Source organism: Rhincodon typus, chromosome 26 (assembly GCF_021869965.1).
Source record: "Rhincodon typus isolate 14 chromosome 26, sRhiTyp1.1, whole genome shotgun sequence".
Taxonomy (NCBI): Eukaryota; Metazoa; Chordata; class Chondrichthyes; order Orectolobiformes; family Rhincodontidae; genus Rhincodon; species Rhincodon typus.
Window position 1 is genome coordinate 30,973,738 of NC_063357.1, and position 12,733 is coordinate 30,986,470.

The 12,733-nt window shown below is 40.7% G+C and overlaps 1 protein-coding gene across 6 annotated transcripts in view; it reads left to right on the forward strand.

Annotated features, from left to right (window-relative positions):
- The window catches only part of mtmr4 (myotubularin related protein 4), a 141,868-nt gene that overhangs the window by 68,165 nt on the left and 60,970 nt on the right, over positions 1-12,733 (forward strand). For all 6 annotated transcript variants that reach the window (XM_048612531.1, XM_048612530.1, XM_048612534.1 and 3 more), the window contains exon 3: positions 10,525-10,614. In XM_048612531.1, coding sequence (XP_048468488.1) covers positions 10,525-10,614 — 90 coding nt within the window. The remainder of the gene's footprint in view (positions 1-10,524; positions 10,615-12,733) is intronic.

Below are 12,733 nucleotides of genomic sequence, written 5' to 3' on the forward strand. Positions count from 1 at the left end.
GTTGGTGATCAAGTTGGTGATCAAGTTGGTGATCAAGTTGGTGATCAGGTGTGCACATGAGGGTAGTGGATTCAATGTATTCTGTATAGCCTTTAGTAAGGGTTTTGACAAGGTGTCACATGAGACTGGTAAGAATGCCAGAGCCCATGGGATCCGTAGCACTTTGGTAAATTGGATCCAATATTGGCTTAATGGCAGGAGACAAAGGGTGATGGTTGAAGGTTATTTTTGTGATTGGAGGCTTGCATATAGTGGTGTGCCACAAATGGAATTTAAACTGGAACGGTTTGAGGTGATGCATTTTGGGAGCACGAGAAATAGTAGGTTCCTAAGATGTAATTAGAATTTAAGAGATCATAATGCACATGTCCACAGATCCTTGAAGGCAACAAGACAGGTGATTAAGGCAGCTGGGATGTTTATCATTTGAGGCACTGAATACAAGACTAAGGAGGTTAAGATGGAGCTGTATAAGATTTTATTTAAGCCACAGCTGAAGAATTGTATGCAGCTCAGGTTGCCATGCTCAAGGAAGGGTGTGATTGCAGTAGAGAGGTGCAGAAGAGATTGACCATAGTGCATCCTGGTCTTGGACATTTCAAATATGAGAGACTAGATAGGCTGGAGTTGCTTATCTTGGAGCAGAGAAGACCGAGGGGAACCTGATTGAAGTGTAAAAAATTGAGGTGACTAGATAAAAACTTTTTTCTTTGATAGAGAAGTCAATATACAGAGGGAATAGATGTAAGATAAAGGATAGAAAGTGTCAAGGGTATTTAAGGAAGAATTCTTTCACCAAGGCTGGTGAGTATCTCAAACTTACTGCGTGAAAGGATGGAAGAGGTAGAAACCGTCACCACGTAATTTTTTAGATGATTGCTTGACACACTCTGAAGGGCCAAGTACGGGAAAATGCGACTCGAGTAGGTAGTTGCTCGATGACCAGCATGGACACAATGGGCCTTAAGAGCCCCTTTCTGTGCTGTGAAACTCTGACTCTAGGCATACGATTGATACTCGTAGTTTTTCCGTGCTGCAGACTTTGAACCCTGAGACTGCTATCCTCGAGTGTGCCTCTGCTCATGTACTGATGCTTCAAACATTGCTATTCAAAAAACTGATCATATTGCTCTCCTTTGTAGTTGTAACACCATCTCTACAGTGCTGCACCCTACTGGAATATGCCCTTCGGATTGAATTCGCCAGCAAAATATTAATGACTAATCCTGCCATCTCAGCAACTATCTATATTGCAGCACTCTTGCAAATTATCTTATACAGCAAATCGAAGTGAGAAGGAACAGTTTCAATCAACCCCTCCTATCATATTGGTGAACCGTACCTGCTAAATACTTTGGTTAATGTACGTTTCCTTTTAGGAATTTGAAGCCCCTTGTGTCCTGTACAACTCCATTTATCACTGAAGGTGAATTCACAGACCTGTTACAGTATAGAAAGAGGCCATTCAGCCCATTCTGTTTGCAGTGGCTGGGTGTTATTTTACACTGTTTTTAATCAACTGTTCAGATTGACAATATGATATGACTCTCTGATACAGATGAAATTTGAAGTGAGGATGTTACCGCTTTGCCCAAGAGTCTCTTCTGAGCATTATTAGCTTAATGCCATCTCCTGCCTCTTTCCCCATCGCCCTGCACTATTAGTAACTGATATCTTCTTGAATCCCTCAATTGAATCTGCCTCCACCATACTTTGAGGCAGTGCATTCTGTATTCAAACTACTTGTTGTGTGAAATTTTGTTTTTTTCCCCCCCCCACCAGACATTTAGCTCTTTTGCAAAATTAGCTAAAACTGTGCCCTAGTTCTCAATCCATTTATGAATGGGAATAGTTTGTCCTCTTATATTCTCTGGCAAACCCTTCATGATTTTTAAATCTTTGATCAAATATGCTCTTAACCTTCTCCTTTTCAAGGAAAACAGTCCCAACTTTTGCAGTCTTTCCTCATAACTGAAGTGTCCCATCCCTGGAGTGATTCTCATAAATCTTTTCTGCTCTGTGCCCAATACACTAACATCCTTCCTGTAGTTCACACCTGAAACTGTATACAGTACTCCAGCTGAGGTGTAACCAGTGTCGGTTATAAGTTCAGCATCACGTTCCTACTGTTGTACCCTAGGGTCTCTGTTTATGAGGCTTTTTTTTATTCGAATGTTTGATTTTAAATATTTTCACTACGATGGTTGCAATCATCTTTAACTGCAATGTGTGGTGAGGGAGGGGAGTGGGACTTGGAAAGGAAAAGGAAAAGTGAAGTAAAAAGAATAGTTCTGTGCTCATGAGAACCAATTGATCCTTCAAAAACGTGATTAAAGGTTAATTCAAACGCTGGTTAGTGGGAGGTATTGAGCAAGCTTTTTTAAAAAGTCATAAAAACACACAGCCTGTATCCAACATTGCACAGTATGATTCTATTGTTATGTGAGTCATTGCATGCAGCATTACTATACAGAGTCTGAGTCACCAGCAGGGTGGGGCAAAGAGAGGAAGACAGTGATCGATGTGCTGCTCTTTTAGTTCTCCATTTGCTGATTTGTAGGCGTCTTCAGCCCCCGGCGAAATGCACAGTAGGGAGATGGAACATGGTAAATTTAACAATGAAAAAAAGGCACTATGTATTGTTTGAGACAGTTTAAACATCGGCTTTGGTCGAATGTAAGCCTCTGTCGGGCTTTTCATGGCAGCATGTCTCCTCACTGGTCATTAATGTCTAGTGCTGAGAAAATTATCGTGGCATGTTTTATGTTTCTAACTTATTTTCAGACATACAGTTTAGGTTTGTTTCTTATGGAAATAGCAATTTCTCGAAGTTGGTGTTTTAGGATAAATGTTTAAGAGCCTTATTAAACTGGCCTGTCTCAAACCGCCTTTGCTCCGCCCCTTTTCTTCCTTGGGTTTGTCTGGCTGTCTACCCCACCCCCAAGTTTTTATCGCCATCTGTCTGTTTCTTCCTTCACAGTATTTGGATCTGTGGATTTATCTCCTTTCACCCCACTTTTAAGAGTCATGATCTGTCACGATCTCTTTAGTCCCCACTTGTAAGCAGCATCCATCTATCATTCTCTTCAGCCTTGTACTGTAAACAGTCATTTTGTGTTTCCCCTCCTCATGACCACTATCATACTTCATTACGAGAAAGCACCCAGCCCTCTTTATTGGGAATATATTTAATTTTTGTCACGAGAGGGAGATATCAAACTGTGAAAATAGTGACAATGGAACATAGTGAATAGTGACTATTAGACACTGTGCTGATATTAGGTCCTGATTATTATTTTGACTCGAGTCCAAACTGGATTTTCTATGCTTGATGCATCTTTTGATTGCATGCTATTTGTTCTTCAATCACTGATTACTAATAACTGTGTTTTTAAAAAAAAACCCCTTGTAAATTCAACTGTGCAGACACTCTAGGAACTTGAAGCCGACTTTAAAGTTCTCGTGGAAAGGGTTAAATCTTTCAAGGAACCATTTTTGTGTATCCGAGGTAATTCACACTGCTCCAATTGAATACAGGTACTTTTTTTGCAGCCTGTGTCTTGTACAATAGCTGACTGCAGAGAGCTGCAGTGGGTGCTTCCTCTGATGCAGTACAGTTTACACAGTACTGACATGCTCTGTAGGAGGAGCTACAACCCCATTTCATCCTGTTTCTTGAGCAGTAGTACAGCAATATGCACCTGCTGCAGGGAGTGAGCTGATTGGATAAAGCCTGAGAAATGCTTCCTTACATTATTCACTTTCTAGACAGTGTGGATTCATCGTTTTCTATTTGATAGCAGAGAGACAGCAATGAAGGGGTTTGTGCCAGAATTGAATCCACCCACTATATTTCTGTCTAAGCTCCACGTACTGCAGGATCAGACTGGCCTTCACTGAACATGAGTCTGGCTGCTCACGTCAGCTGTTCCATGCTGAATTGCTTTGTGAGTCTCCGCTTTCTTTTTTCCTTCTGTCAGCTTTGAGGCCTGTGCAGGTATGGGTTGCTGGATTATTCTTGATATGTAATGTGTCACTGGGACCAAGGGAGAAAATCTCATTGAACCAATTGATATTATTAGGGAGGAGAGGCCGACTGGTGACTAAGCATATTCTGTTCCAGAGGGCCGAGGCAGTCACTGCTTTCAGGTGATCTCATTGATACGTTGGTTCGGCATTAATTAGAAGAAAATTAATTTTGATATTTCTGTTTATTCTGAAGATTGTTCTGTTTTTAATTAAATTTCCTTCTTTAATATTCAGTTCTAAGCCATTTTTGCATTTTCCATTGTGGATTGAGATTATTTTCTGGCTCTTGAATTTTCAGTATATTTAAAGAATATCGTACTTGTTAATTCAAGAGGAAGCCAAAGAAAGGCTGGTATTTGTGAATTGTAAGTATTTGAAATGTATTTACTGACCTTGATAGCTAGTCAGTTGTGCTGTTGTATCCAGAGCCAAGATAGGCTGTCTTTCGACGCTCTTTTAAAGAAATTATGCTGTTATTTCCAATGGGAGATATGGCATTTTAGGAAGGAACAACTGTTGTGAGTTTATAGTTATATCAATTGAACTAATTATATGAAAGCTCCCAGCCTGTTTTCCTGGGTTTGGTTTTCACAGCTCAATTCATGTGAATACAGTGAGATTTTCATCTCCTTGGAACCTTTTGTTATACATCTATTGTACTTATGAACAGAGAGTTCCACATAAATCCAGTGGTTGTGTTTGCTAGGGTTTTTCTGCTCAGTGGAATTTTTAATCAATAGTGCTGTATGGATTGTTTACGGTGGCCGTCCAGAGTGATGGGTTGTAGAATACTGTGGGGATTAGAAGGTGAAGATCCAAATTAACAAACACTAGAGCAAAGTAAGGTTTTGCTGCAGAGGGCCTGGATTAACAGGATGTAAACCACATTAGAGATTTAAACACTACAGAACAGTTGAGAGTTCAGTTTAATGTGCTCTGGAATATTCTGGATGATTTGTTGGAGAGGATTCAGATTGATAGTTTATAAACCACAGAAGGAACTATTGGGAGAGATTCTGATTTTCTGGCCCCTTGATTCCGGACATTGTTAAAAGATCCAGAATAATGAATTGTAGAACAAAGTAGAGATGAATGGACAGAGCCTTGGGATGATGTCCTAAGATGTAGCAAGCAGCAGAAGTGGAGCTGGTCAACCAATTTTATACTTCTTTCAAAAATTGTTGAAAGGAATTGATTTAAAAGTGCATGTCGTAGTAATTTCAGAAGTTAATAAATTGCATACATGTGAAGTTAAAGGTGTACCTAGATATTGTGAATGTGACTTCCTGTCCTAATCAATTTAAGCATGGACTAACGTCTTTTCCAAATGCTCCATGTGATTCCAAGTAACTCACCAGGTTCCCTTTGCCTGAAGCCAGTACAATTCATGTGATGGGATATAGTCATATTCTTATCAGTGCAAGAAAAAAATACCACATGTTGCACAGAAGCTGCATTGTAGATTCCCACAGGCTTTTTAATTACTACAGCATCAGCGATGATTGCAGTCTGCACTCGGACAGATTCCAACTCTAACCTCAAGATCAACCAGTTCAAGGAAATTGAGTAACACAGCATCCAGAAGAACCAGCAGTTGTGGATACCGTATATAATTCATAAAACAACTGTAATTACATATGTTTATGTATTTGGAATCTATAAAACACATTCCTGATTCTTTGTCGACAGTGCATATATGGTGTATAACTTTTATTCTTCCTTTTTGTTCACATTTTGTCTGATGCTTCAGCTACTAAAATACGCATTTTGTTGCAGCTGCCATGTGCTGAAGTCCTGCCAGATCTTGATTTTCTGAGCTACCTAGATTGTCCTGGTTGATAGCTGCTTGTACAGTATTTTTCATAGTTACTTTATCCATACCTCACTTACAATTAGGTTCAGTTCTGTATTCTCACTCGTGAGTTCTGAATCATTTCCCAAGATTTCTGTCATTCTAGACTCTAATACTGTTCAAATAATTTTGCAGAACATACCTACTTCTAACAACTTCGATTTCATCAAGCCTTGGCCACTAAGTCAAATGTCCATTCTGCCCATGAACCCTTCTGATTTTGGGCCCTCTCGCAAGGCTTTCCTCTTCATGTTAAATCAGCTCTTCTTGGAGAAAAAGGGTCTTCTTGTAGTCAGGGATCCCATCTTGCATAATACAGTATTTTTTAAATTGCTCCAAGTGCACTGAACAGAAATACACTGTGGCAATGATCCCCTGCACCTTCAATTTCAACATCGGCCTCGTGAACTTATCTTTACCCCTTGCTGATTAAGTATGTGCAATAAAGGTACAAGTGCTTACCAAATGTAAATGTTTAGATCTATTGATACAACTGAAAAACATTCTTCTGCATACGGCATTACATACAAGGTGGCAACATAGTTTAGAGTCAGAGATGTACAGTGTGGAAACAGACCCTTTTGGTCCACCTCGTCCATGCTGACCAGATATCCTATATTAATGTAGTCCCCTTTACCCGCATTTGGCCCATATCCTTTTAAACCCTTCCTATTCACACACCTATCCAGCTGCCTTTTAAATGTTGTAATTGTACCAGCATCCTCCACCACCACCACCATTCCATACACGTGCTGCCATCTGCATGAAAATGTTGCCCCTTCAGTCCCTTTTAAATCTTTTCCCCTCTGACTTAAACCTATGCCCTCTAGTTTTGGACTCCCCTACCCTGGGAAAAAGACCTTGGCTACTCACCCTATCCATACCTGTCATGATTTTATAAACCTCTATGAGGTCACCCCTCTGTTGTACCGGGAAAAATAGTCCCAGTGTATTCAGCATCACCCTGTAGCTCGAACTCTCCAACCCTGGCAACATCCTTGTAAATCTTTTCTGAACCTTTTCAAGTTTTGCAGCATCCTATAACAGGGAGACCAGAACTGAATGCAGTAATCCAGAAGTGGCCTAACCAATGTCGTATACAGCTGCAACATGACCTCCCAACTCCTATACTCAATGCACTAACCAATAAAGGCAAGTGTACCAAATGCCTACTTCACTACACTGTCTACGTGCAACCCCACTTTCAAGGAAATATGAACCTGCACCCCCAAGGTGTCTTTGTTCTTATGAAGTACTGAATTAAAGCATGCCATGTGGATTCTGAAGTGGTGCCATTTAAATCCCTGTATTCTCAAATAAACAGTACGCCAATGAGCTTCTGTGCTACCCTCAGGAGAGATTGCATCAGCACTTCCAAAGGATGTCAAATTGGATTGAGATTGAAGAAGAGTATTCCAACTGATGTTTCTGGAACTAATTCCTCAAACGTACTAGTTCTAAAGTATGGAAATTAGGCAGGAATGATCATGTTTGCCCTATTTTAGAAGTTGGACCATGACGTATTTTTTGTAATGTGAACCACTGACAATAAAATGAATGAAATGCACATTGTAATGCATTGCTCACTCTGACATCTTTGCATCACTTGGTTTTACACTTGCTTTTACCAGAAAGTGATGAGTGTACCAGAGCATATTAAGTTTATGCATGTACGAATTAAGGAGTAAGTCATTCACCCCTGTTGTCTTGTTCCTCCATAAAACAAGTTAGGCAACTCCAACCAGAATGTTATGAATGAATTTGCCCAGATGTCCCACAATACCGAAGCGGTCAATTCACTACGAACATAAGATTGTATCAATGCAAAACTGTCAAAACTTTATTAGGAAACAAGTTACAGTAGCTTTTGCTACAAAAATGTACTATCTCTAATCCTTTTCAGCCCCTTGAGCTTACAGTTCTCCCGAGTCTCATGTAGATTTGCACAGCTGCTCTTTTTCTCTACAAAGCTGTTTTCTTTCTTCCTTCTCACTCCAGACATCAGCGGGTTTCTGCCTTTTCAAAATTTCAAAAATATATTTTATTCATAAAGATATCCTTATACATAGCCACTGAAGCAGTTTGGTTCTCTAAAGTAGCATATGAAGGAACAAACATTGGACTTTGACTCTATCCAACAAACAAACCAAAGGCATTACTTGTGCGGAGATTATATTGACATATATTTGAGGCACTGTGAGCGTCCGATAACTTAACGGACCCTAGTTAACTGTAGCAGAAAAATCTCGGCAGGATTCTGCCTTTTGCCATGTCAGAAGGTCCAAGAGATTGGTCTGCAGGAAAACCCTGTTTTTATACGTTTATGGGAGATTTTCTGGAACTTTCTGTAGTTCTGGCCAATCAGGAATAATTGCTTAATAATTGAAACATTGCCAGTCATTTGGATGGCTTGCTACTGTTTATTTCTTTGTGTAGCAGGACCCATTGCCTTTCTGTCTGAGCTGTCTCTTGTTTGGTGGATAAGTTGTTAGGGATATGTCTGTCCAGGATAACTTTTTTACATTATGGTAATTTCAGTAGCATCTGGCTGCTGTGTTTGCACTGTATCTGGTGTGTGGGGGTTATGACTTCAGAGTTTTACTTGGCCAATGTACCCAGCATCCCTTGCTGTTTGACCAAGTTAGCAAACTAACTGTGTGTTAGCAGCCAGGAGGCTACTACACCTCAAACCTTCTGCACAATTTGATAAGATCATGGCTGATCTGATTGTGGTCTCAACTCCACTTTCCTGTCTACCCCTGCTACCCTTCAACTCCTTTGTGAGTGAAGAATTTGTCTACTTCTGACCTATAAAGTATTCAATGCTTCTGCTGCCTCCTTTCTCCGGGTAAGACAGTTCCACAGACTCAGACACTCGAAAGAAAATCTCATCTCTAAAATGAGAGATCTCTTAATTCTAAAGGATTAGTCCTAATTGTTGAGTATCTAGTTAAGTCCCCTCAGAATCTTGTATGTCTCAATAAGATCACCTTTAATTCTTCTTAAATCCATTGGGTACACACCAAATCTGTTTAGCCTTTCTTCACAAGGTAACCTGTCATCCCAGGAATCGGTTGAATGAACCTTCTCTGTATTGCTTCTAATGTAGTTATGTTCTTTCTTAAATAGGGCAACCAAAACTATTCGCAGTACCAGATCCTTTGTAACATTTTGCTAACCTAAATGATCCATTTATGCTTGTTCTCTTGTTAACTAACTAGTCTTCTGTTTATGCTAACAAGTTATTCTCTTAGACCATGAGTCTTTTTTTTTTGCAATAACCTGGATGTGGCACGTTGGGGTAAATGCAGTTGATCTGCAAGTTTCCCTGTATCCCCATTATAGAATAGAATCTTTTTTTTTATATATAGAATCCCTACAGTGTGGAAACGGGCCCTTCAGCCCAACAAGTCCACACTGACCGTCCAAGCATCCCACCCAGACCCATCCCCCTTTCCCCCACCTAATCTACACATCCCTGAACACTATGGGCAATTTAGCATGGCCAATCCACCTAGCCTGCACATCTTTGGACTGTGGGAGGAAACCGGAGCACCCGGAGGAAACCCACACAGACACGTGGAGACCGTGCAAACTCCACTCGGACAGTCGCCTGAGGGTGGAATTGAACCTGGGTCACTGGCTCTGTGAGGCAGCAATGCTAACCACTGAGCCACGGTGTCTCCCCAATGACTCATTACTATCTCAAAAGAACTCTTAATACGTTTGTCAGGCATGATTTCTCTTTCACAAAAGCACATTGATACTGCTTAACTGCAGTGAGATTTTTTTTTTAATTCCAAGTGCCCTGCTATAACAACAGCTTTCAGCATTTTCTCCATAGCTGACGTTAAGCTAACTGGCCTCTATTTTCCTGCTGTCTGAAACTCTCTTCTTTTGAATAGAGGAGTGATATACTGATAGGGCTTTTCCAGAATCTGGGGAATTTGTTAGTTTTTAGTTCTGCAAATGCAGACCAGTAGTCTGAGCTTTGACTCCCAATCTATACTGATTTGGATTGATGTATCACTAGGATTGCTGCAGTTTACCTCAGCGCTTTTGTGCAACAAAGTGAAGCAATCACCTTGGACTACTTTTTTCATAGTCATTTGTGGAGCAGGCTTGAGAGTCTGACTGGCTACCTTATGCTTGTATTTTGTATGACCATATTAAAGAGCTTTATGTCTGTTTGAAAAGCTAAGGTTCACAATGCAGGACAGCAGCAATATTGAAGTGATTGTTAGACTGCGGATTTCAGCAATGGAAAGTTGTACTCCTGATTGGCAGAAAGGTACAAATAGTAATGTGTTCAGTTTGCACATTGTGAATTCCAATTAGGGTTTACATATCCTTTGTAATTTGTGATCTTCCTGCCATTAGTCTTGATGTGAGGATGCACTGGGCTAGTCATTTTTTTGCAACGTTATAAAGCCAAGCTCCCTTTTGTTTTTTACGAGTACTATACTGTCGATGAATGGGAGGTTTAGGTAAGTGTTCCTGCTCAAAATGCATCCAGCCCCTCTAACCTCCATGGAAGTTGCTCTGCAAGTTAATGTGTTGTAATTTCTCCAATTCTAAGCATACCGTGCATGTTCTGTGTTTGATATGTGCTGTTCTGAATCTATGTCTGTTTTTGTTGCCAGGGTGAGGAGGGGCCACCCAGTTTGGAGTACATTCAGGCTAAGGATTTATTCCCACGGAAAGAGCTGGTGAAAGAAGACGACGACCTGCAGGTAGCAACTCCTGACTGATGATTTCTTTGTCCCCAGCAATGTGCCTTGCTGTATGGTATTGTACAGTCTGTCTAGCTTTTGCTCCCCATTTCCCATTTCACCCAAAGTTAAGTTCCATGTGCTGGTGCTTTCCTTCCTTACTTGATGGTGCCATACTACTTTGGACCTTTTCCCCACAGCATGGCACGACACGCTGCATTGCGCACATTGAATATTCCATTAGTGTTACATGCCATACAAATAATGTTAGTAATCTGCTGGTTTCTTGAATAGATTTCTGCAAACTATAGGAAAATATCCTTGTTCTATTTGCTTGTCTTTTCTGCCTTATTTCTGTGTATCCCAAGTGACAGATTTAGAATTGGAGCACTTAAGTTAGCTGTCTTTCTTTGGTCCTGTTACCGGGTGCTTTGTATAGTTTAAGTACCTATTATAAATGTTAAAACTAGATGCCATATATCTTTGTGAACATGCTGAGCAAAACTGCCTGTAATTCTTAGGAAAGCTTTGTGTGTGTTTGTATGTGTGTGTGCGCACACATGAGCTACAGAATTACCACTACATTTGACTCTTCTGGATAGGTAGGGATTTGTGGTTGTGGTATAATGGATTCTGTTTGTAGTCCTTTTGTTCTGCACTTTGTTGCTGCTCAAAATGAAAGAACCATTCATCATACAACTGCAGCAGACTAACTCCTTTTACAGCTGCCCTACGGCTGATTATGCATGGTCTGCTATTTACATTAATACTTCGTTATTTTCAAATGACAGAATGCATTTTAAATGTTACAGGAGATACAGTTTGAGGGCATGGTTTCTAGTGGATTGCTCCAGTTAAGGAAGCAGCAGATACACAAACAGCTGATTTTTTTTTTAAAGTAGTCATTTGGGGGATGTGGTAAATTCCAACATTTATTGTCCATCCCTTTGTGGTCCCTGAGAAGGTGGTGGTGAGCTGCTTTCATGAACTGCTGCAGTTCGGGTGGTGTAGGCAGAGCCAAAATGCTATTGAGGAGGGAATTCCAGGACCTTGACCCAATAACACCGAAGGAACAGTAATATATTTCCAAATCCGGATAGTGAATAGCTTGGAGAGGAACTTGCAGGTGTTTCCATGTACTAAGTACTGTAGTCCTTGGAGATGGTAGGAAAGGTGCAGTCTGAGGAGCCATAGTGAATTTCTGCAGTGCGACTTAGAGATGGTGCAGAACATTGGTGATTGCGCAATAAGTGTTTCCACTGCTGACCTTATAATGAAGGGAAGGTCATTGAAGCAGTTGTAGATGATTTGGCCTAGGATGTTCCCCTGAAGAATTTCTGTGAAGATGTCCTAGAGTTGAAATGATTGACCTCGGACAGCCTGGTATGATGTCATAAGCCGAGATTGTTCCCTTCATTCCTTATTTATTTCAGTTTCACAAGGGCCCCTTGATGCCACTCTTGGTCACATTTGGCCTTGATGCGTGAAGTCACTCACAACTCCCCAGTGGAATTAAGCTCTCTTGTCCACGCTTGAATCAATACTATAATGAGGTGAGGGACAAAACGGCCCTCGCATAACCTAAACTGAAAATCAGTTTGCAGATTATTGCTATGCAAATATTCCTTGATAACAGTGTTGATGACTGTTCTGTCATATTACTGATATTTGAGAGTGATGGAGTAGTAATTGGTTGGATTGGATTGGATTTGTCCTGCTTTGAATGCAGAGCACTCCTAGGCGACTTTATGCATTTTCAGGTAGATGTCAGTGTTGTAGCTGTGCTGGAACGGTTTGACTACGGGATGGCAAGATTTGGTCCACATATCTTTGGTACCATGTTGGAATGTTGTTAGGACTCAAAGCCTTGGCAGTATCCAGTGTCTTCATTCTTGATTTGGAGGAGGCTGAGATGGATCATGGACTTGGCATTTCTGGCTGAAGATTATTGCAAATGCTTCTGCCCTTTCTTGTACACTGATATGTTTTGGGCTTCTCCGTCATTGAGGATGGTGCTATTTAGGAGCTTCATCTGACAGTCCATCCTCCTCTACTGTGGCAGCATTACAAAGCTGATGCATTGATTCTGGAATTGCTTAACCCTGTTTGTCACTTGCTGCTTAACCCTGTTTGTCACTTG